The sequence below is a fragment of the Neofelis nebulosa genome, chromosome 6, assembly GCF_028018385.1.
Source record: "Neofelis nebulosa isolate mNeoNeb1 chromosome 6, mNeoNeb1.pri, whole genome shotgun sequence".
Lineage (NCBI taxonomy): Eukaryota > Metazoa > Chordata > Mammalia > Carnivora > Felidae > Neofelis > Neofelis nebulosa.
Window position 1 is genome coordinate 34,458,435 of NC_080787.1, and position 23,841 is coordinate 34,482,275.

A 23,841-nucleotide genomic window follows, 5' to 3' on the forward strand; every position below is an offset into this window, starting at 1 on the left:
ACAAGGAGCAGGAAAGATGGTGGGGTCCTACCACCGAGGGGCTGGGCTGACTTGTTTAGGTCAGAGTTAACCGTCTTTGTGTTTCTCAGTGGAATGAAATGTTTTCCAAATTTGGACAAGGCTGAGTAGCCAATGGGCTGCTGCAGTGAGTCCTCTGCAAATGAGCTCAAGCAAAGTTTATTGTTTACGGTGTCCTGGGCATGTGAGCAGGGCACACAGTGCCTCTCTTTGTGGATGCCACAGACATTCCACAGAAGAACCAATGTCAGAGCTGTGCTGGAGGACAGGGTGCCAGTAAAACTCCAACAAGTACGTATATGGGGCACGTAATGGGGATGAGCAGGTGGGCGAGGATTCCTCTGAGGAAGGTCACATTAGGCAAGACTGAGACGTTAAGGAGTTTGGGGGATGAGAGAGAGAGAGAGAGAGAGAGAGAGAGAGAGAATGAGAGAGCAAGATGATACAATGACTTGTGAGAAGGCCCGAGGCTTTGGAACGGAGGAACTCACTGGAGGAACTAACTCAGGCCAGTGAGGGACAACTGGCAGAGTGATGGAAAGAGGTCAGAGAGGAAGCTGTGCCCTGGGAATCACAGACAAGAGGTTTATAGGGGGATCCCTTGAACAGATAAGGCAGATCTGACTTGAGAGGATCATGACCTTGGAAGGAAAATGAACTTGAGGAGGTCAGGCTGGAGGTGGGCAGGGGACACTCATGGGGAAGCAGGGACACCCTGTTTGGGCCAGGGGAGAAATGGGGGTGGCCAGGAACTAGGTACTGGCCATGGATATGGATTTGAGAAAAGTCTTGAACATTTCTGGTGCATTGGATGTAGACTGGGTGGGAACATGGACTGTGTAGTGGAATGACCCTCCAGTTTCTGGCAGATGTAACTGAGTGAACCAAGGTGTCCTGCTGAGATGGGAACATACAGGTAGGGAGGGGCTGGAGGAAGCCCCAGTGCTCCAGCGTTTTCCTTCAGAGACCATAACATCCATCTTTCCTAGAGCACACTGCAGCCTGGCAGGGAAGGGACTGAATGGTGTATCCAGGCCATGCATACTTGTAAAATACTAACAAGCCACAGGGTGCTGTCCATTCAGCTTGGGGAGGGCCAGAGTCCTGGAACTGGTCCTGGAAGCTCCTGATGCCCAGTAGTAACCTCTCTGTTGCCACACCTATGTGGTCTCCAGGTGAAGAAAAGCAAAGCAGCTACACCAGGGGCTTTTCAAAGACTCTTGCCTGATGGTATTCACCAACTGTCATGAAGAGTCTCAGTAGTGAACAGCCATGCATAGGGTTAGGTATTAGTCTTGGCTGTGCCATACACACTCTCTGCTTATGGTTTAGAAGTTAGCCAACCTGGAGAGTAGCAGTTGTTCATCAAACTATTGCTGAGTCTATACCTCTGTGTGACTCCCTGCAGGGTGGGTCAGTGGACCTGTACCTGCCCTGTTTCTGTGGCTCTGATCACATTGCTTCCTTACTGATAACTGGGGTGCACCATCCAGAGGGCAGGGCAGAGTCTGCTGGGATTGTTTTTTGTAAGCTTTCACTTTCAAATGGTGCAGGAGTCAGAGAAGGGTGGACTCTCCTGTCTGGGAGTGCTTAGTGGGGGCCCAGGACCCTGTTTTGGCTCAGACCCCTGTAACCTGTTCAAGTTCTGCTTCCCCACTCACCTGGGAACCACCTGCCTCTCAGGCAAGAAGACCCTATGGCACCCAACGTTGGAATTGGAAGCAGGTTTTGAGGCTCAGAGCAGCTAACTGCAAGTGCAATCTCTGAGAGCAGATTTGAAGTCTGCTGAGATCTCACACTACTGAGTTAGAGACATTCCCGAAGTCTCAGCTTTCTAAGCAGGTAAGTTGGGTCTGAAGATGCTTTTGGCCAATAAAAGGAAAGGTGGGAGCAGCTGGCTTTGAGGAAGTGGCTGAGCTTGTGGTGAGGGTGGTGGTGCTGGGTAATAATGAGGCTCTGAGAAGACCCAGGACAAATACAGTGATGCCTGCACTTCATTCATTTATTGACATTTGTGTAGCACTACATCCTTGCATGTTGGGGTGAGATCCCGTTACTATCCCCACTTGACATTGAGGAAACTGGGGCAGAACAGGTCAAGAAATTAGCCTAAGGTGGTTGCTTAGAGAGTGGCTGAATCTGGAGAAGTCAGCAGTCACCTCCAGAATCTGTTCTTCTCAGTACTATTTGCTGCCGGACCCCCACTCCACCCAGCAGTAGGTGGTTTAAAACCTTTTTTGTCTGACCAGGACACATTTTATCATTTCTGTGCTCTCTCTCTCCTGGGATCCTCTTATTATTTTTTTTTAAGTAGGCTTCACGCGCCGTGCCAACGTGGGGCTTGAACTCATGACTTGAGAACAAGACCTGAGCTGGAATTAAGGGTCAGATATTTAACCGACTAAGCTACTCAGGCAGCCCCCTCCTGGATTCCTTTGTCCTGAGGCAGAAACTCCTCAGAGATATAGAGGATGAGGATCAACTTTTCATGGGGAATTGATGGAGCCCTCTGTTGGGAGTAAGGCCAGGTCCTTTGTCCTGAGCAGCCTTTGTCCTGGGGCCCCCAGTCCCATCAGCATAATGACTAGTAGCAAAAACTCTTCTTGTTCTGGGGATTATTATCAGCCCTGAGCCCTTCTGTCTGTTCTGAGGCCCAGAGCTGTGGGCTGGCCCTCCTCGTCTCTGTAGGTGTTCTCCTGCCTCCTGCCCTGTGTCTCCCCAGCCCTGAGGAAATGGAGGATTGCCGCAGAGGCTCTTTGCTCTCCCGTCTCACCTCCCTGCTTCTCTTCTTCCAGTTGCCTGTTGGGGGGTCTGCAGGTAAGTGTGTCCCCATCCCCCTTCCTGTATCTCCCTTGGGTGGGCGAGAGCCTCTGGGAGCCCTGCTGTGTCTCCATCAGGACAGATGGTTATTGGTGGAGGCCCTGGCTGTAGGAAAGGTCTGGTGATCCCCCAACCACTAGGTATAATTAAATATTTAAGAAGAGTCCCAGAACCAAATGCAACCTGGTGCAGCCACTCTAGAAGACAGTATGGAAGTTCCTCAAAACATTAACAATAAAACCACCCTACAACTCAGCAATTGCACTACTAGGTATTTATCCAAATGAAACGAATGTACTGATTAAAAGGGGCTCACGCACCCCAATGTTTATAATAGCACTATCAACAAGCCAAAGTATTGTAAAGAGCCCAAATGTCCATTGACTGATTAATAGATAAATAAGAAACATTATAGATGTACAATGGAATACTACTCGGTGAGCAAAAAGAATGAAATCTTGCCATTTGCAACAATGTGGATGGAACTTGAGGGTGTTATGCTAAGCGAGATGAGTCAGAGAGAGACAAATACCATATGATTTCACTCATCTGTAGAATTTAAGAAACAAAACAGCAGAGGGGAAGGAAAAGTAAGATAAAAACAGAGAAGGAGGCAAACCACTAGAGACTCTTAAATATAGAGAACAAACTGAGGACTGCTAGAGGAGAGGTGGGTAGGGGATGGGCTAAATGTGTGATGGGCATTAAGGAGGGCACTTGTTGGGATGAGCACTGGTGTCATATGCAAGTGATGAATCACTGGGTCCTACTCTTGAAACCAATACTACACTGTATGTTAACTAATTTGAATGTAAATAAATAAATTAAAAAAAAAGGAAGAGTCCCAGGACCATAAAATAAGGGAAGGGGATCAAGACAGTTGTCCAATGAGGAGTTTATGTCTTACAAAGTAAAAAAATGTGAATTTCACTATGAAAAGTGTGAAAATAAATTTCCTTTTATTTTTTGTTTGCTGGCTCTATTGGTATCTAAGTAGTTATTTGGTTATTAATTCATTACATTCCATAAATATTTACAGGGTATGAAGTTTGTGTAAGGTGCTGATCTTTGTACAAACCAGAGTCCCTGTCTCCACAGAGCTTACATTCTGGCAGGAGACAGCGAGTACTAACTACCTCAACTCCACGGAATCTATGTCTGTTAGAGGAGTGGACAGTATGGGAGAAGGAAGTAGAACAGGGTGGGCAGTCAGCGGTGTAGGAGGGTGTGTGGGCGGGCAGCAGTGCTCCATAAGGTGGTCGGTGTAAGCAGTGAGATGGGAATGAAGATGTGGAGTACCATCCTGTCCGGATCCCCATGGAAAGAGGGTTTCCAGAGTGGGGAGCAGCCAGAGCAAAGCAGGCAGTGTGCCTGGGTGTTGAAGGAGCAGAGGAGGCATGTGTTGGGTGGAACAGATTGAGCAAGAAAGAGAAACAAGAGTTGGATTTCAGAGAGCACTGAGCGATCATCCTTATTGGGCTTGCAGGTCACTTCGGGAACCAGAGAGGCATTGGGGGGCTTGGATAGAGAGGGGACATGGTTTTACTTGCAGGTTAAAAGGGTCACACAAATGGGGTCGGGAAGAGGATAGTCCCAGGGAGACTAGTCACTGTCATTCCTCAGGTGAGACAGATAGTGACTCAGCCAAAGTAGAGTAGCACAGGAGATGAGAAGTCACTCTTTGGAGATCCAACAGGGTTCTTTCTGCAGAAGTGTCATGTCGTGACATGTCCACCACGTCTCAGAAGACCAAGGCCTGTGAAAAGTCGTGGTGATTTGGGTGCTTGTGTGATGGAGTGAGGGCAGGTTTTAATGGAAATAACTGTGGGCTCTAGTTTTTAATGCACATGTAATTCAGCAGAGGAGAAACACATGGGCAGAAATAATAAACTTCAGTCAGTTTTCAGTCCTGTTTTAAGAGGAACCAAACTGGAGCTGTGATCTCAGAGTATGGTCCCTGGAACATCAGTCTCAGCATCCCTGGGAACCCCTTAGAACCTCCCACCTGCTACTCACCCCTGCCTGCCTGGGTCCCCCACCTGACAGTATGTGTTCCATGCCTCCCTACCTGTGTCTCTCCACTTTCTCACTCCTGTGTCTGTGTCCACAGAGGAGTTTGTGGTGATTGGCCCCTCGGACCCCATTGTGGCAGTGCTGGGTGGGAACGTCACGCTGCCCTGTCATGTGTCCCCAGCCATGGATGTGGAAAACATGGAGCTGCGGTGGTTCCGCTCCAAGTTTTCAGAGGCAGTGTTCATCTATGAAAACCAGCAGGAACAGAAAGAAGAGCAGCTGGCTCAGTACACAGGGCGGACCTCGCTGGTGAAGGACTTCCTCAGCCAGGGGGAGGCCACTGTGCGTATCCACAAGGTCCAGGCTTCCGACAACGGGCTGTATACCTGCTTCTTCAGAAAGGGAAGTTTCTATGAAGAGGCCAGTTTGGAGCTGAAGGTGGCAGGTCAGTGGTTGATCTATATTTAGTGTCCTGAGTGTTGGAGTTGGGAGCGACCTCAGGGGCCAAGTGAATCAGTCCCCTCATTTTAGAGATGAGGAAAGGAGTGATTTTCACTTATTGCTTAGTTCAATAGGAACCCTTATAATTCTTTTTTTAAATTTTTTAATGTTCATTTATTTATTTATTATATAATTTATTGTCTAATTGGTTTCCATACAATACCCAGTGCTCATCCCAACAGGTGCCCTCCTCAATGCCCATCATTCACTTAATTCTTTTTTTTTGTTGTTAGAAAAATCATCAGTTTATTTCTTTTTTTTAAATGTTTACTGATTTTTGAGAGAGACAGAGACAGAATGCGAGTGGGTTGGGGCAGAGAGAGAGGGAGACACAGAATCTGAAGGAGGCTTCAGGCTCTGAGCTGTCAGCAAAGAGCCCGACATGGGGCTCGAACTCACGAGCTGTGAGATCATGACGTGAGCTGAAGTCGGACGCTCAACCGTCTGAGCCACCCAGGTGCCCCAATCATCAGTTTATTTTTAAGTTTTCTTTCCTAAAAGAAAGTATTACGACTCGAGTGTAAAATCACATTTTTGTTAAATTGATAAAAAGTAAATCAGAAATATTTCTTTTGATTTACAACTCTGTCATCAATGCATGCAAGTTCATGAGTACATTCTTTTAAAATTTTTCCTCTAAGGACTGGCTAATTATCTGTTACTCAACACCCCTTGCCCTCATTTTTGCATTAATTTGTCTGTCCTAACAATATACCAGTATCTTTTTTTCCCCACACCTGAACTTTATTTATTTATTTAATTAATTTTTTATTTTTTTAAAATTTACATCCAAATTAGTTAGCATATAGTACAACAATGATTTCAGGAGTAGATTCTTTAGTGCCCCTTACCCATTTAGCCCATCCCCCTCCCTCAACCCTTCCAGTAACCCTCAGTTTGTTCTCCATATTTATAAGTCTCTTCTGTTTTGTCCCCCTCCCTGTTTTTATATTATTTTTGTTTCCCTTCCTTTATGTTCATCTGTTTTGTCTCTTAAAATCCTCATATGAGTGAAGTGATATGATTTTTGTCTTTCTCTGACTGACTAATTTCACTTAGCATAATACCCTCTAGTTCCATCCACGTACTTGCAGATGGCAAGATTTCATTCTTTTTGATTGCCGAGTAGTACTCCATTGCATATATATACCACCTCTTCTTTATCCATTCATCCATCGCTGGACAGTTGGGCTCTTTCCATACTTTGGCTATTGTTGATAGTGCTGCTATAAACATGGGGGTGCATGTGTCCCTTCAAAACAGCACAACTGTATCCCTTGGATAAATGCCTAGTAATTCAATTGCTGGGCCGTAGGGTAGTTCTGTTTGTAGTTTTTTTGAGGAACCTTCATAGTGTTTTCCAGAGTGGCTGCATTCCCAACCCATTTAATTCTTTATACCCTTTTAAGATATATAGAATCCCTACTAAGTGCCAGGTCCCCTCTGGGCACCTGAATACATCAATAGATCCCTGTCTTGCAGAGTTTATGTTAAAGACAGTAAATAGACAGACAGATGGGTTATAGAGGATGTTAGATGGTGGTGAGTAGAGACTTAGCTAAGTGGGTATCTGGGGGTGAGAGTTCCAAGCAGAGGAATACTCATGTGAAACAACCAAGGTTGGAGTGTGGCTGGTGTGTCTGGGCAGACAAGGAAGCCATGTGGTTGGTGAGACAGGTGGATGGGAGGTTGGTGAGAAGTGACAATCCTGGTCCACGGGCAGAGAGAAGGGATTGATCTTGAACAGTGCATGAGGAGTACACACTTGAGCAGGTACTTGAGTGAATCCAGAAAGTGTTCCAAAGAGCCCTGGTGGTTGATGAAGGGCACAGAGAGCATGGTGATTGTGGTTATGAGCAGTTCAACAGTTAACCAAATAGTCCTGGGGCTGGAGTGGCCCGGGTGGGAGAACTTGGGAAGAAGTGGTGAGGGGTTTTGAGGTTAGGGGTGATGCCAGACCATAGAAGGCTTTGTGTGGTGTATTACGGAGTTGGGAGGAAGAGCTGAGGAAATTTTAAACAGAGCAGTGAAGGGAGGTGTTTTTGGGAGGAGGTTTGCTTTGACAGCTGTAAGAGAGGGTACATAGAAGGTGAGCAAGACTGGAGAAAGACATGTAGTTACAGGGTGGGGAGGATGGTTCCCTGAATTGATGTCAGAGCAGTGGGGTGGGAGAAGAGAAGGGGTTCCAGTGTCAGAGATGTTTGGAAAACAGACCCAACTGAGTGGGTGGATTTGGGGACACAAAGAGTTTGGGGGTTGGAGAGAAGGGACTGGAGACTCCCAAGGTTATTTTTTTGTTTTAATTATTGTTTGTTTGCTTGTTTTTTGGCAATTTGTTGCTTAGTAGTAGTATTTAGAAGTATTGCTATTTTGTGTTAGTTGTTGATTGCTGTCATAATGCTGTGCAACATAGACAGAAATCTCAGTTGCACATAGTAACAACCATTTATTTACTGTTGAGCATTAGGGGAGTTCAGCTCACCTGAGCTGTGTTTGACAAATCTTAATGGTGCTTACTCATACATCTTAAGTGTAGGGGAAATATAATTAAAGACAAAGTCTCTGAATCCAGAAATCCTCTTCACAAAGGTAGTAGGGAAAGGAAACATTTTTATTATGGCATTAGCATTAACCAGTAAGTGATGTGCATCCCAGAGAATCTACCAAGGGGTTGCAGAGACAGAAGAAATCTCACCTTTTTACATAGCCATGCAGACGCAACTTGTTACATACATGTTCTCTGGATAGACAGTTACTAGCCCTCAAGTAAATGGACTTGACAGTATCATTTGTCATGGGCAGCGCACCCTAAATGTACTTGGTAATTGGGGTGACCATCTATGTTAGCTGATTGGCTTTATCCCAAGGAAAACAAATTCTCCAATCTTAAAAGTTAAAAAAAAAGGTTTTTAAATTCCAGTGTAGTTAACATGTAGTTTTATATAGTGGCTCAATATAGTGCAATATAGTGGTTCAACACTTCCTCCTGTTACTCAGTAGAGATTTCAACAGAAACTTGTCAGGCCAGGAGGGAGTGGCATGATACATTCAGAGTAACTGAAAGGAAAAAAACTGCAGCAAGGCTGTCATTCAGAATGGAAGGAAAGATGAAGAGTTTTCCAGACAAATAAAAGTTAAAATAGTTTGTTTTTACAACTTCTCCCATCTTTATGACAGGAAGTGGTTTTGCACTTGGGCCCTGGTCCCCAATGAGGTTAGGCTCCTACACTCCCCCAGTAACTGGGAGAGAGGGGTGCTGTCCACCTTGGTGTTAACAGTTCAGAAAGAGGGCTCCCAAGGTCTTTTTATTTATTTATTTATTTATTTATTTATTTATTTATTTATTTTTTAATATATGAAATTTACTGTCAAATTGGTTTCCATACAACACCCAGTGCTCATCCCAAAAGGTGCCCTCCTCAATACACATCGGACAAAGAGGGCTCCCAAGGTCTTGAGAAACACATTCCTGGATCACAACCCCAACAAAAGGCCTATGTAGTTTTCACAAAGGACTTATATGCATTTCAAAGAGGGGAGAAAGCCCCCACAATCACAAATTTCCTCAAGTAAATGGCATAAGAAAAAGGATGGGAAGGGACCTTACTTTCAACAGGGACAAGAAGCCTCTGCCTTTTAATATATTTTGTCCTGACAGTCGACCTTGACTGGGTTTACTCACATGGGTGAAGTTCATTGGGCTGTTGGCTGATCTAGGACAGCTTTAGCTGGAAGGACTGCTCTAGCCCAAGCATGTCCTTCCTGTGGCAGAGGGCAAGGCAATGGCACAAGTACTTTCCAACTCTGCTGGAGTCACATTCCCTGAACTCTCAGTGGCCCAGATAAGTCCCATGATGGAACCCGGAAGCAGAGTGTGAAGGCATTAAAAATATGTGGCAGAAGGTGAGCTGGATGTGAAACAGGCTTAAGGATTGGGAATATTTTCATCATCAGCCTATCACAGAGAAGCCAAATATGAATCAGTTCAGGGTTTGAGTTTGAAGCATCTGTGAGGAATCCTGGCAGAGCTAACATGTGGATATTAGTGGGAGGAGCTCAGGAAGTAGGTAGGGTTGTCAAGGATGGAAATGATTTACCACAGGGCAGTGAGTGTGCTAGCGGATGCCCTGGAGAGTGTGTGAGCTGAGAAGAGCAGAGAAGGATAGAACTTGGGATGAAATTCCTTTGTGTTACTCTGGGTGATGGACTTCCCAGCTTCATGGATGGGAGAAGAGCCCTGCCCTCTGCATGTCTCCATGCTCCTTCCTTCTGTTCCCTGTGGCAGGACCCCTGCTCTAATCCTTGCAGGGACCACTCCCCAGGGAGCCCTGGAATGCAATGCTACACCAGAGTTGTGCAGAGAAAGGCTCTGCTGGCATCCCTGGATTCTGGAAGGCCTCCTTGTGCTCTCCAGCTTCTCTCTCACAGGTGTGGGCTCTGTCCCTCAAGTGCACATCACAGGGCCAGAGGAGGACGGGGTCCGAGTGGTGTGCACGGCCTCGGGATGGTTCCCAAAGCCCCAGATACAGTGGAGAGCTGCTAATGGGGAAAAGTTCCTGACATTCTCTGAGACCCATGCCCAAGACACTGAAGGGCTGTTCAGCGTGGAGTCTGCTCTGGTGGTGAGGGACAGCTCTTCAGGGAACATGACCTGCTCAGTCCTCAACCCCGTCCTGGACCAGAAGAAGGCGATGGCCATTTTCATCCCAGGTCAGCACTACTTCCCATTCCCAGCAGGGCCAGAGGGAGTGGCCTAAGGTTTCTGTGAGTGTTGGGCTGGGCTGTCCTGGTCTGTGCTGCTGATGGGGTCTCTGGCTGGCCGCAGAGCCCTTCTTCCCCCAGGCCTCTCCCTGGAAGCCAGCTTTCATAGTGAGCCTCGTGGTGCTGATGCTCTCACTCCTTGGGGCTGCCTATTACATCAAGACAGAACATACTGTAAAGAGGCAGGAGATGCAGGAATGGGAGAGACTGCACAGGGACAAGGAGGAGGCCCGGCGGACAAAGGAGGAGGCGTTGAAGGCCAGAGGTAAGGCAGCTCAGGAGCCAAGGGAGGCAAGTGTGGAAGGTGGTGCAGAGGACAGCTGACAGCAAGGGGCTTGGCTGGAAACAGGTGGCTGAGCAGGTCCAGAGAGGACAGCTGGAGCTGTGGAGGCGGGTCTGGAGTTAGATCTTCTAGGATACAGAGAAGTCCTTTTATGGGTTCTCTAGGTGTAGTGTTTCCTTTCTTAAGGATGGGAGTTCATACTTATTTTTCACTCTCTTTCAGATGAACTCCAAGAAGATCTCGGTAAATTCTGTTCTTTCCCCAGAAGTTTCTGAGTCCCCTGTGTAGGAGACACTCTGGTTATTAGCTCACCAGTTTCCTGTGTTGTCTTTCAGGCAGGAGGAAATCCATTTACCTGGGTGGTGAGTGACTCTCCAGTTGTCTTTGGGTCTCCTGTCCTACCTAAGCTAAGGTGTCCCTTCTCCTCGTTTCAGGCACAGACATACGGACCCTTCCCTGGGGCAGAAGTAGAAGCTGGTGGGGGGCAGAACCCTGCTCCATGGACTTTCCCTATCTGGGGTGCTGTTTCCCACCCAGTGCTTGGGAACTTGGGGTGATGGTGGTCCTTGGAGTCTGTCACGCATCTTGGGTTTATTCCAGTGCTGATCTCCCCACCATCTTGCTAACTTTTTAGCTTTCAGTGCAACTAGTTCTTATTCAAACTGGATGCTCTGAGATTTTGGTAAAGAAGCTATGTAAATAAATGGGGTCATTAAGTTTAGGAGTGTGTCCCCTCCATATAACACCATCCAGGGAGAGTCTTTTCTCTCCAGTTCCTGGAGGTGCTGGTCACAAAGTGATGGGTAGAGGACTGGGCAGACCATGGGTGGGAATGTGGTGGGTCAGCTGTCAATGCTCCAGAACAGTGATGTGTTTTCTGAGAAAGTTTGGCCCCTTTTACCCCAGATCTTACATAACGTCTCTGTCCTTAATTCATGTCCCCTTTTGTGTTCTTTCCCAAATATCTCTTTGCTGGAAAACATTGGATGTAATAATGATTTCTGTTTTATAATTATGGAATAATTTATATTTTATTCCCTAAAATATTTTCATAGAAGCAAAACTGAATGGAGATAGAATAAAAATATTTGAGGTTTTTAAGGTACAGGATACTAAATGGCTTTGCAAAAGGTCACACAGCTGCAGCAGGCTGGGGTGGAACTCAGCCAGCAATTCAGGCTTTCTGACCTGTGATCCAGGGAATTTCCCACAATACCCTATTGTCTGCACATCATAGGAGGATATCTCCTCTCCAGCCTCCCTACTCTGTTGGGAGTGTCACCTGTAGTACAGAGAGGAGGCAAGGCCAGTAGATCAATGCTAAGCATACTTGTTCTGGCTCATATTTCACCAGAGTGTGTCCCTTTTCAGGCTGGAGGAAGGCGCAGTTGTATGCAGGTGAGTAACTCAGTTTTCTGTGCCCTTACCCCTTCAGCCTCAACTCTTCCCCCTTCTCTGTCAGTGGACCCCATACCAGGACAGGGTGGGTATCCCTGTTCTCCTTGTCATGTTTGTCGTTTCCTTGTGAAGACTTCAGGGACTCTTCTGGGAAACACAGATCTGCCTCTATTCTTTTTTTTTTTTATTTTTTTATTTTTTAAATTTTTTTTTCAACGTTTTTTATTTATTTTTGGGACAGAGAGAGACAGAGCATGAACGGGGGAGGGGCAGAGAGAGAGGGAGACACAGAATCGGAAACAGGCTCCAGGCTCCGAGCCATCACCCCAGAGCCTGACGCGTGGCTCGAACTCACAGACGCGAGATCGTGACCTGTATATTCTGACCAGTCCTCTACTGTAGGTCACTATTAGGATTAGCAACTTCATCTGAACACACCTTGTTCAACTGATGCCTTTGCTGGTGCAGTGACAAAAGAGTGCTCATTTATAAGGACAGTTGGAACACAGTAATGGCTTTGTAGACCAGAAATTGCTGTCTCTAGAAGATTTCAGATATCATTCTTGCTTGCTTATGATTCAGGTATTCCTAAGGGGATCCTTGGTTCTGAATCCATTTTACCCTGAAATTCCTACATCTTGCGGATCTACTTTTGATTTTCCTGTTTTTGTCTTGGTCCCCTGGAATGGTGGTCATCATTTGTTTCCTCATGCTCCTTGTCCAAGTTGGGTTTCTTCCTCTAAACTTCCCTGCTTGCTGTGAAAGTAATTGCTTTAAATTGCCTGTTCTGAATCTGAGATCCAGAGCTTCCAGGATATTTATGGACTCCTGGTGGTGGGTCTGAGAGCTACCTGCAATTATATACAAAATCTTATTTTTATGTTTGTGTAACAGAGGAAGAACTTAAAAAAAAGTTTTTTTTTTGAAAGAACTGTAACTTATAATTTTTCACAACCATTATCTCCCTTTTAGGAGAATTGCATGTTTACCTGATGGGCTTGATACTGGTTTGATTTATCAGGGCAATGTGTGAAGATATGATAGGAGAAAGTTAGAGGAGTGAAAATTGTTTATCAGAGAAAAGTTGGGAACAAATCAGGGAAAGAAAAGCAGTGAGGAAGAGAGGAGATGAGAAGGGAGTAGAAATCCTGTGATTCATCTTGGAGAGTTTTTGGGTAGCTCAGAGTGGTGGAAGAGAGACCACAAATCATAGTCACGGTGGTTTGAGTGTAAAGTACACAGAGGGTGTGCAAAGTTTTTGAGTGCACAAGAAGTAATAAAGAGAGATTTCTGAAAAGACTTACAGTATTTTGAGCAGTTTTGAAGTACTTTTCTGACTGAGTTTGCTTCTGATCATGAGACCATCTCAACCTTCCAGTAGCAGTTGGGGCAAGAGTGTGGTGAGGGGGATCCTAAAGCAGTGAAAGGTTATCCAGAACACCACTTAGCACCGGTGTGAGTTAAGAATATGGGTCCTTTGGGCTAGTATCCAAAATCTATAAAGAGCTCATCAAACTCCACACCCGAAAAACAAATAACCCAGTGAAGAAATGGGCAGAAAACATGAATAGACACTTCTCTAAAGAAGACATCCTGATGGCCAACAGGCACATGAAAAGATGTTCAACGTCGCTCCTTATCAGGGAAATACAAATCAAAACCACACTCAGATATCAGCTCATGCCAATCAGAGTGGCCAAAATGAAGAAATCAGGAGACTATAGATGCTGGAGAGGATGTGGAGAGACGGGAACCCTCTTGCACTGTTGGTGGGAATGCAAATTGGTGCAGCCGCTCTGGAAAGCAGTGTGGAGGTTCCTCAGAAAATTAAAAATAGACCTACCCTATGACCCAGCAATAGCACTGCTAGGAATTTATCCAAGTGATACAGGAGTACTGATGCATAGGGGCACTTGTACCCCAATGTTTATAGCAGTACTCTCAACAATAGCCAAATTATGGAAAGAGCCTAAATGTGCATCAACTGATGAATGGATAAAGAAATTGTGGTTTATATACACAATGGAATACTACGTGGCAATGAGAAAAAATGAAATATGGCCTTTTGTAGCAACGTGGATGGAAGTGGAGAGTGCGATGCTAAGTGAAATAAGCCATGCAGAGAAAGACAGATACCATACGGTTTCACTCTTATGTGGATCCTGAGAAACGTAACAGAAACCCATGGGGGAGGGGAAGGAAAAAAAAAAAGAGGTTAGAGTGGGAGAGAGCCAAAGCATAAGTGACTGTTAAAAACTGAGAACAAACTGAGGGTTGATGGGGGGTGGGAGGGAGGGCAGGGTGGGTGATGGGTATTGAGGAGGGCACCTTTTGGGATGAGCACTGGGTATTGTATGGAAACCAATTTGACAGTAAATTTCATATATTAAAAAATAAAAAATAAAAAAATAAAAAAAATATACACACATACACACACACACACAAATGTATGCATAACAAAATAAGAGGAAATACTCATGACAATATAGTCTTTATTTCCATAAAAAAAAATAATCTGGGTCCTTTGAACCTGTGTGGGGTGTGTATGTGTGTGTGTGCATGCGTGGGTGTTTGTCCCAGCTGTTTTGTTCATGATCATGGACATGGACTATGAGAGCAGAGAAGGGGGAGCCAGGGATGCAGGAGACTTGGGGCTAGATGTGTGAGGAGACCCCTTTAGAGAGTCTCACTGATTCCTGGGATTTATTTATTAAAAATAAGGATCAAATAGTCTTCTTTTAGCATTCCCCCTTCTCTGATGGATTGAAGTGCATGTGTTTTAATGTATACCTTGTATACCTTTTTATTTTGTAAGGACAGATACCATTATAGTAGAATCAATATTTGCATATTGATCGGCTCATAGCGTGAGGTGAAGTAATATCTGATCTCATCGTATTTAAAAATTGAAAAATAATTTTTCAGTGTCATGAATAAGGGGGCCTAGGACATGACCATATTTGGGTACCTACTACGTGGGGTTTCTCCTGGTGATTTTGATCTCTCTGAGCAATTAAGGGGGGAAGCAGATGACTCGACCCGATATTTTTGATTTCCCCTTACATATAGGGATATTTTCTTCCCAATAACCCATGAAAAGGGGAAACAAATTCATAGTGTCTGTCCTTTCACTGGATGTATGTCTTTCCTGCTTGAACTTCTGTCTCTCCCTTCCTTGAAACCTCTCCATTGCCTTCTGACTAGGGACAATTTCTCTGATGCTGTGTCCTGAATTCTCCTCGCCCAGGGCTTGTAGTTGTCTTCCAAGTTCAGCTCTGCCAGGTTGTATGGTCTCTACCATGGCTTAGATTCAACCTCCAAGTTCAGTTTAATCAATTCTTTAGAAATAAATGGAGGCCTCAGAATTTTTTATCTCCCCAATTCTTCTCAAGAAAACCTAGCTTTCAGGATAGATGTGTGGCTAAGGATTCTTGAGAAAGCATAATATGATGGTGAAATCTGGGTCTAGAGCTTTCTTTTCAGGTTGTTATCCAGCCTCTCAGTGGTTAAGTTTTATAGCTTGGCTTTCATGGGAAGGCTGTAGCATGGCTGTGTGTGTGTGTGTGTGTGTGTGTGTGTAAAAGAAATAAATGCTTCAGTTGAATGTTTCCAAACAATTTTTACAAAAGATATGACACTGATATGTACAGTCACCTCAAATCTCTGATTTGTTGTTACATTTGTGAAATATGGTTCTCTTGTAGATTGGCGGAAGGAGAAGTTCCAGGCCTGTGAGTTACTTCACATTCTCTCTGGGTACTCCTACTGCTGCCCCATGGCTTCTGATGTCTCCTTTAGCTTGCTGTGGTGATACAAATGTTGGCACCATCAATGGTTGTGCAGTGGGATGGGGCAGTGAAAGTCACATAGCTGAGCTTAGTGGATGTGACTGATATTGGATTCCAAATAGATATCCTTAAGTCCTTGAGTCCAGACTAGTCCTCAAGTTCCCTGTGACCCATCCAACCCTCAGATCAGTCTTATGCTTACTTCTCCTGCTTGGAGAGCTGTGTACTTGAGTCACAAGACTCTCATCTCAGGAGGCTTAGCCCTTCCCATATGCAACTAGGTGTCTGAGGGTGGTGGTGGTGGTTGTGTGCCCTTATTATGGGGCAGGGGAAGGTCTTGCATGATTGGCAACTCTCTCTGCAGTGTCTGTCACTCTGGATCCAGCGTCTGCACATCCGCACCTTGCTGTCTCTGGTGGACAGACTAGTGTGACCTTGGAGGACACAACTGAGGACCCAGGAGGACCCTGTAGCATCTTGGGCCAGGAGGCCATCACATCAGGGCGCTGTTACTGGGAGGTGGAGATCAGGAATGGAAACAGAAGCGACTGGGGTCTGGGGGTCTGTAGGGGAGATGTGGAGAGGAAAGGCTGGTACAGAGAGGGGCCAGAATTGGGGTTCTGGGTTCTGGGGTGGTACAGAGATAAATTCTGTGCCCTTCTCTCTGAGTGTCAGGAAATCCGTCATAAAGTTCCCCACAGGATGGGTGTTTTCTTAGACCTCAAAGAAGGGGATGTCTCCTTCTATAACATGACTGAGGGATCTCACCTTTTCTCCTTCCCTGTAACTTTCTCCACTGGGACTCTGTTTCCATACTTCATGATTAGGTCAGGGGATGTGTCCCTGACCATCTGCTCTGTGGTGGGTGTGCCTACAGAGACCTCTGTGCCCCTTAACAATCCTCCTTCTTCTTTGGAGGAACCTGTAAGCCTCTCAGGGGATGGGTTCAGCTCAGGCTCTGCTGTTGATGGTGCTCTTCCAGGGGCCGACTCTCCATTACTCCCCTATGGCCCTGAGGCTATGTGACCATAGGACCCCAACACTGTCCCAGACTCCTTATGGTGGCTCTTTCTGGAGTTTCACATTCCTTGAGACAAAAGCCTCTGAGGTCAGTCCTGGATGACCTGGTGTCTTGCACTCTTGCTCTGGATGCAGTCTCCTGGGGTATGGCTATGAGAACAGTCAGTTCATGCCTTATGCTCAGGCAACAGAAGAAAATAGTTGACTGAGCTGGTTTAGGGTAGGCTGCATTTAACTGTTGGAAGTAATGCTTCTTTTGGTAATGAAAATTATTTCATACAGTCTTTATTCTGCTTGGATATGAAGGAGATGAGGGCTGAATGACTCTGCAGAATTAAATGGTGTGTATTTTATCCAACTTGAGTTGTGCAGATGAACCCAGAGGCTATGGTTGGGTCACCAGTTCTATTTTGGGAAATGTGCACTCTGACCAGAGACATTGGCCATCCAAAAATTTCTGGAGAAATGAGTGGCTGATTGATGTTCAAGAGGAAAGCAGTCTAATATTCTACTGTATATACCTCCTATTCTGGGATGGTGGAAGCACACTTATCTTACCAACCTTAGTAAATATCTGTTATTCGTGAAATACCAGTGCTGTGTTAATTCAGGAATTAAGAAGAAGGATCTGGTTCTTCCTGTGTGTCAACTCCAGTTGGAAAGAAGAGAACTTCTACCAGAATAAAGATATGAATGAGGAAGAGAATTTTCAGATGCTGGGTGAATTTCAGAAAGCTTTGACTATGAGCACAGTTTCCAGAATCGGTGTACTGCCTCTCATTACTTCCAAGTCCAAAATGGAGTGCCTGAGTGGCTCAGTGGGTTAAGCGTCCAACTTCAGCTCAGGTCATGATCTCATAGTTCGTGGGTTCAATCCACACATCAGGCTCTGTGCTGACAGCTCAGAGCCTGGAGCCTGCTTCGGATTCTGTGTCTCCCTCTCTCTGCCCCTCCCTGCTCACGCTCTCTTTCTCTCTCAAATGTAAATAAACATTTAAAAAATGGGGGAGGGGAAGAGGACCTAATAGGTATTTTTCCAAAGAAGACATACAGATCACCAGTAGACACATGAAAAGATGCTCAGCCTCACTCAGCATCAGGGAAATGCAAATCAAAACCACAATGAGATATTACTTGACACCTGTCAGAATGGCTAAAATCAAAAAGACAAGAAATAAGAAGTGTTGGTGAGGATGTAGAGAAGGGGAACTTTCTTGCACTGCTGGTGGGAATGCAACCTGGTGTGGCCACTGTGGAAAACAGTATAGAGTTTCCTCAAAAAATTAAAAATAGTATTGCAAAATAGTAATAGTAATAAATGAATGATTGATTAATATCACTATTAGGTATTTACACAAAGAAAATCAAAACACTAATTTGAAGTGATGTATGCATCCCTATGTTTGTTGTAGGATTATTTACAAAAGCCAAGTATGGAAGCAACTTCAGAGTTCACTGATTGAGGAATGGATAAGGAAAAGTTGGTTTATATACATAATCGAATATTACCCAGACATAAAAAAGGATGAGATTGTGCTATTTGTGACAATATGAATGGACCTAGAGGGTATTATGCTAAGTGAAATAAGTCAGACTGAGAAAGACAAATGCCATATGAATTAACTCCTATGTGGAATCTAAAAAAAAAAAAAAAGAGAGAAATGAATAAACAAGCAAGCAAAAAAGCAGAATCAGACCTGTGAACACAGAGCACAACTAGCATAATGTTTAAACTTGTTGAGTCACTAGGTTGTACATCTGAAACTCATGTAACATAGTGTGTCTACTATACTCAAATAAAAAAATTAATAAAAAATTAAAATAACATAAGTTAAGCTTTACTTTATTACGGGTTTTTAAAAAGCGGGTTTAATCGTTTCCACCAACTGGCACATTATAAAAACACAATTCATTTTGCCTTAGCCCTTCTTTCATGGCTTAGGTATTTCTCTGAAACTGTTTGAAACACACATGAAGAAAGATAAGAGATATTATATGGCTGCTAAAGAAGAAAGTATAATATTAACCGCATTAGCATCAGAATAATTTATATTCTGAGCAAGAAAACTCATTAATGGCCATGAGCAATGTTTGCTGATAAAGCAGCTGAGACATGAGCCTGATGAGCTGGGGGAGAGCAGTGAAGTTTGCTGTTTGGTGTCCTTCCTGCAGTACCTCCAGGTGTCCTTCCAGGATCCTTAGGGAACATCTTCCCTGTGCTTTGTCATTCCTTCATGTTTCTCCCTCCCAACATGGGATCCAAGGACTGGAATTCAGAGGAGATAAGCTTTCTGGCCATGTCATTCTGAGCCATTGCTGAGTCCAAGGTCCTCTTCCTGCTCCTTTTTCACCTAGAGTTGTGTAGAGCTGGGGGCTGGGCTGGGCTTGAGGACTGGGAGGTGGGGGGAGTGTCCTTGCAGGTCCAGTCTTCCCTCCTCTAGGAAGTTCCTGGATTAAAGGCTAATAGATGGCAGGGCTCATGTCTTCCTTCATCTCTGTGTGCATGTGTGGAAATGAAGTGTCATAAATACAACTTGTGTAGCCCAGTTCCTGGCACTTAGGAGGAGCGCAGTCAAATTTGTTTTCCTCCCCTCAGTCTTTTCATCAAACTCCCCTAATGTCTCTTAGGTCTTGAGGAGTCTCCCTCAAGCAGACTTGAGGGCAGGGATTGGTGGGGGCCATGGTGGATGGATCTGGAGGCTAATATAGGTCCTTATCTCATTAGTTTACTTTGCATTAAGTTGCATTTTGCCAACATTGACAAGTCTAAGTGGATATTGGAAGAAATGGACATTTGGGGATAAAAAATCAGATGTTTCAGGTCTCTCCAGATGTCCTAGGTGTGCTTAGAGTTTTAGTATCTCAGACCAGACCTCTGAGCAGAAGCCAATCACTCTCATGTATCAGTGGATCAGGCACTCCTTGTTTCATGAAAACAAATATAGCAGATCATTCAGAACAATCAAGAGTGAACACAGGATGAGAGTCTTTGCCAAGTATGTGGTTGTCAAACTCAGACAGATTTGGTTTCCTCACGTGCAGAATGAAGACAGTAATGACAACAACATGGCAGAAGTGTGACCAGGGAGGCTTTAGGCCAAGCTATTGTCTTAACACCAATCACTTAACATGTGAACACCTGAGAACTGGGCAGGCTTAAGTGAGCAAACAAAGGTGTTTGGTTGTTGAATCTGACAATTCTATCCTAGGGACATTTCAGTGATGAACTAACTTATGTTTGGGGTAAGAAGAAAAGTGGGAAAGATGGTGGAGTTGTTGTATCCACCAAGGGGCTGACTTGTTTAGGTCAGCGTTTTAACAGTCTTTGTGTTTCTCAATGGACTGAAATGTTTGCCCAATTTAGATAAGGCTGAGTAGCCAATGGGCTGCTGCAGTGAGTCCTCTGCAAATGAGCTCAACAAAGTTTATTGAGTGTTTACTATGTGCTGGCCATGTGAGCAGGGCACACAGTGCCTCCCTTTGTGAATGTCATAGAAATGCCCCAGAAGAATGCTTGTCAGGGCTAATGTGGAAAGCAGGGTGTCATTAAACTCCAACACGTGTGTGTATGGGGCATGTATGGGGATGAATGGTTGGCAAGGGCCCCTCTGAGGAAGGTCACTTTAGGTGAGACTGGAATGTTGAGGGGCTTGGGGGACAAAAGAGCAAGCAGGATCAACCAGTGGCTTGTGAGAAGGCCTGAGGATGGCAAAGCTCCATGAACTGGAGGGAGTCACCCAAGCCAGTGAGGGAGACTGGGGGAGGGTGGAAAGAGGTCAGAGAGGAAGCCTGGGATTGGGGATCATAGACAAGAGGTTTATAGGGGGATTTCTTGAACAGATGAGGCAGATCTGACATAAGCTGATTTGAAAGGATCATGACCTTGGAAGGAAAATGAACTTGAGGAGGTCAGGCTGGAGGTGAGCAGGGGACACTCATGGGAAAGCAGGAACACCCTTCTTGGGCCAGGGGGGAATGAGGGTGGTCAGGAGCCAGGTAATGGCCATGGATACAGATTTGAGAAAAGTCTTGAACATTCTGGTACATTGGAGGTAGACTGGGTGGGAAAATGGAGTGTGTAGTGGAATGTCCCTCCAGTTTCTGGCAGAGATAACTGGGTTCACCCATCTCCTTTACTGAGATGGGAACCTGCAGGCAGGGAGGGGCTGGTGAGGAAGACCCGGTGCTCGCTGGTTTTCTTTCAGAGACCATAGAATCTGCCTTTCTTTGTGCACACTGTGGCCTGGCAAGGAGAGGGCTGAATTGTTGTACTGAAGCCTTGTGTGAGAACAAAATACTAACAAGCAATAGGTCAATGTCCATTCATTTGGTCAGGGCCAGGGTCCTGGAGTTGATTTTGGAAGCTCCTGTTGCTCAGCCTTAACCTCTCTGCTGCCAAGTTGTGGAGAGCACCTTGGCAGTCTCCCGGTGAAAAAAACACATAGCAACTACACTGGGACTCCTCAATGGCTCTGGCCACATGTGATTCACAAATAGACATGTAACCATCTGGGTAGTAAAGAGCCAGTACAGAGAGCCCCATGCACAGGGATAGGTATTAATCTTGGCTCTGCCACACACACTCCCTGCTTTTGGTCTAGAAATTAGCCAACCTGGACAGTAGCAGTTCTTCAACAAAGGATTGCTGAATCTGGGCCTCTGTTTGTCCCCATGCAGGGTGGGTCAGTGTACCTGTACCTGTCCTGTATTTCTGGTTCTGGTCATGCTGTTTCATTCCTGATAATGGGGGTGCATATCCAGAAGATAGGGCAGAGTCTGCTGGGATTGTTTTTTGTAAGCTTTCGCTTTCAAACGGTGCAGGAGTCAGAGAAGGGTGGATTCTCCTGTTTGGGAGTGCTTAGAGGGGGCTCAGAACCCTGTTTTGGCTCAGACCCCTGCAACCTGTTCAGGTTCTGCTTCCCCACTCATCTGGGAACCACCTGCCTCTCAGGCAAGAAGACCCTATGGCACCCAACGTTGGATTTGGAAGCAGGGTTTGGGGCTCAGAGCAGCTAACTGCAGATGCAACCTCTGAGAGCAGATTTGGGGTCTGCTGAGATCTCACACTACTGAGTTAGAGACATTCCAGAAGTCTCAGCTTTCTAAGCAGGTAAGTTGGGTCTGAAGATGCTTTTGGCCAATAAAAGGAAAGGTGGGAGCAGCTGGCTTTGAGGAAGTGGCTGAACTTGTGGTGAGGGTGGTGGTGCTGGATAATAATGAGGCTCTGAGAAGACCCAGGACAAATACAGTGATGCCTGCACTTCATTCATTTATTGACATTTGTGTAGCACTACATCCTTGCATGTTGGGGTGAGATCCCGTTACTATCCCCACTTGACATTGAGGAAACTGGGGCAGAACAGGTCAAGATACTAGCCTAAGGTGGTTGCCTAGAGAGTGGCTGAATCTGGCCACTAGAGAAGTCAGTAGTCACCTCCAGGATCTGTTCTTCTCAGTACTATTTGCTGCCGGACCCCCACTCCACCCAGCAGTAGGTGGTTTGAAACCCTTTTTTGTCTGACCAGGACTCATTTTATTGTTTCTGTGCTCTCTGTCTCCTGGGATCCTCTTTTTATTTTTTTTAAAGTAAGCTTCACACCCTCTGCCAACGTGGGGCTTGAACTCATGACTTGAGATCAAGACCTGAGCTGGAATTAAGGGTCAGATATTTAACCGACTAAGCTACCCAGGCAGCCCCCTCCTGGATTCCTTTGTCCTGAGGCAGAAACTCCTCAGAGATATAGAGGATGAGGATCAACTTTTCATGGGGAATTGATGGAGCCCTCTGTTGGGAGTAAGGCCAGGTCCTTTGTCCTGAGCAGCAACAGGTTGGGGGGAGGTGGGAACTGAAATTTGGGTGAACTCAATAAGCAAAGGGCCTCAAGACAGGATGCATGTGGTGGGAACCACAATGTCCTTGAGGAGGATGTCGTCTGACTCTCATGCTTCTCAGTGGTTCCCTGGTCATTATTAGGGGGCAGCAGAAGAACAGCACACAGGACCTGGCAGGTCCTTCATGGGCAGGGGCCTGAGTCTGGGCCTGTGTCCCTGGGCATCTCTGGTGGTCTGTGACTCATACAGACTTGGAGGAGGCCCTGTGCTAAGGCAGGAGGGTTCTGGTCCTATGGGCAGAGCAGTCTGTGAAAGCTTTCCAAGGGACTGGGAGGGGTTTCTAGGTACCAGGGTTGTGGGGGCCCCCAGCCCCATCAGCATAATGACTCTTCTTGTTCTGGGGATTATTATCAGCCCTGAGCCCTTCTGCCTGTTCTGAGGCCCAGAGCTGTGGGCTGGCCCTCCTCATCTCTGTAGGTGTTCTCCTGCCTCCTGTCCTGTGTCTCCCCAGCCCTGAGGAAATGGAGGATTGCCGCAGAGGCTCTTTGCTCTCCTGTCTCACCTCCCTGCTTCTCTTCTTCCAGTTGCCTGCTGGGGGGTCTGCAGGTAAGTGTGTCCCCATCCCCCTTCCTGCATCTCCCTTGGGTGGGCGAGAGCCTCTGGGAGCCCTGCTGTGTCTCCATCAGGACAGATGGTTATTGGTGGAGGCCCTGGCTGTAGGAAAGGTCTGGTGATCCCCCAACTGCTAGTTGTAACTAAATATTAAAGAAGATGGTTTGCGAGGACAATGGCAGACCTCCCAAGGCTTTGTGTTCTGTCTCATGGAGTTTGGTTGCAGAGCTGAGGAAATTTTCAACAGAGCAGTGGAAGGAGGTATTTTGGGTAGGAGTTTTGCTTTGACTGCTGTAAGGGAAGGTATATGCAAGGTGGCAAACCTGTAACAAACATGTAGTTACGGGGTGGGGAGGTGTCTGAATTCACGTAGGGGCAATGAGATAGAAGAGGGGTTTCCAGCGTCATAGAAGTTGGGAAAGTAGACCCAACTGAATGAGTAGCTTTGGAGACAGGAGTTTGGAGGGGGAAGAGGGGGCTGCAGAGACTCCCAAGGTTTGTTGTTTAGCAGTAGAAATATTGATAACTGTGTGTTAGTTGCCTATTGTGACAATGTGTTAGTTGCCTATTGTGAGTGTGTTGTCTCAGAAAGCTGACGCAGAAAGCTCAGGGACATATAGCAACAACCATTTAATTAATCTGTGCTTAAAGCAGTTCGCCTCATTTGGGCTGTGTTAGGCTGATCCTTTTTTCTTTTTAATTTTTTTTAACATTTATTTATTTTTGAGAGACAGAGAGAGGCAGAGCATGAGCAGGGGAGGGGGAAAGAGATACAGAATCTGAAGCAGGCTCCAG

At 45.7% G+C, this 23,841-nt stretch overlaps 1 protein-coding gene across 6 annotated transcripts; it reads left to right on the top strand.

Annotated features, from left to right (window-relative positions):
* The first annotated feature begins 1,479 nt into the window (after positions 1 to 1,479).
* LOC131513988 (butyrophilin-like protein 1) lies at positions 1,480 to 18,302 on the top strand. 6 transcript variants are annotated; one of them, XM_058733457.1, is made up of 10 exons: positions 1,480 to 1,860; positions 2,741 to 2,835; positions 4,949 to 5,296; positions 9,781 to 10,062; positions 10,178 to 10,378; positions 10,619 to 10,639; positions 10,732 to 10,758; positions 11,768 to 11,794; positions 15,499 to 15,525; positions 15,947 to 18,302. In XM_058733457.1, exons 2-10 carry the CDS (start codon positions 2,751 to 2,753, stop codon positions 16,606 to 16,608), a joined length of 1,680 nt encoding a protein of 559 aa, XP_058589440.1. In that variant the 5' UTR covers positions 1,480 to 1,860; positions 2,741 to 2,750; the 3' UTR covers positions 16,609 to 18,302. The 6 variants fall into 6 exon arrangements, with proteins under 6 accessions (XP_058589440.1, XP_058589439.1, XP_058589438.1 ...); XM_058733456.1 differs by having other exon boundaries at positions 1,481 to 1,860; positions 2,644 to 2,835; XM_058733455.1 differs by having other exon boundaries at positions 1,481 to 1,860; positions 2,670 to 2,835.
* The last annotated feature ends 5,539 nt before the right edge of the window (positions 18,303 to 23,841 follow it).

Bases quoted from the DNA above. Each gene is read 5' to 3' on its own strand.
- LOC131513988 (XM_058733457.1), top strand. From the start codon at position 2,751: ATGGAGGATTGCCGCAGAGGCTCTTTGCTCTCCCGTCTCACCTCCCTG. The intron at 10,640-10,731 runs GTAAATTCTGTT...GTTGTCTTTCAG, and splicing joins TGAACTCCAAGAAGATCTCG to GCAGGAGGAAATCCATTTAC. The intron at 10,759-11,767 runs GTGAGTGACTCT...GTCCCTTTTCAG, and splicing joins GAAATCCATTTACCTGGGTG to GCTGGAGGAAGGCGCAGTTG.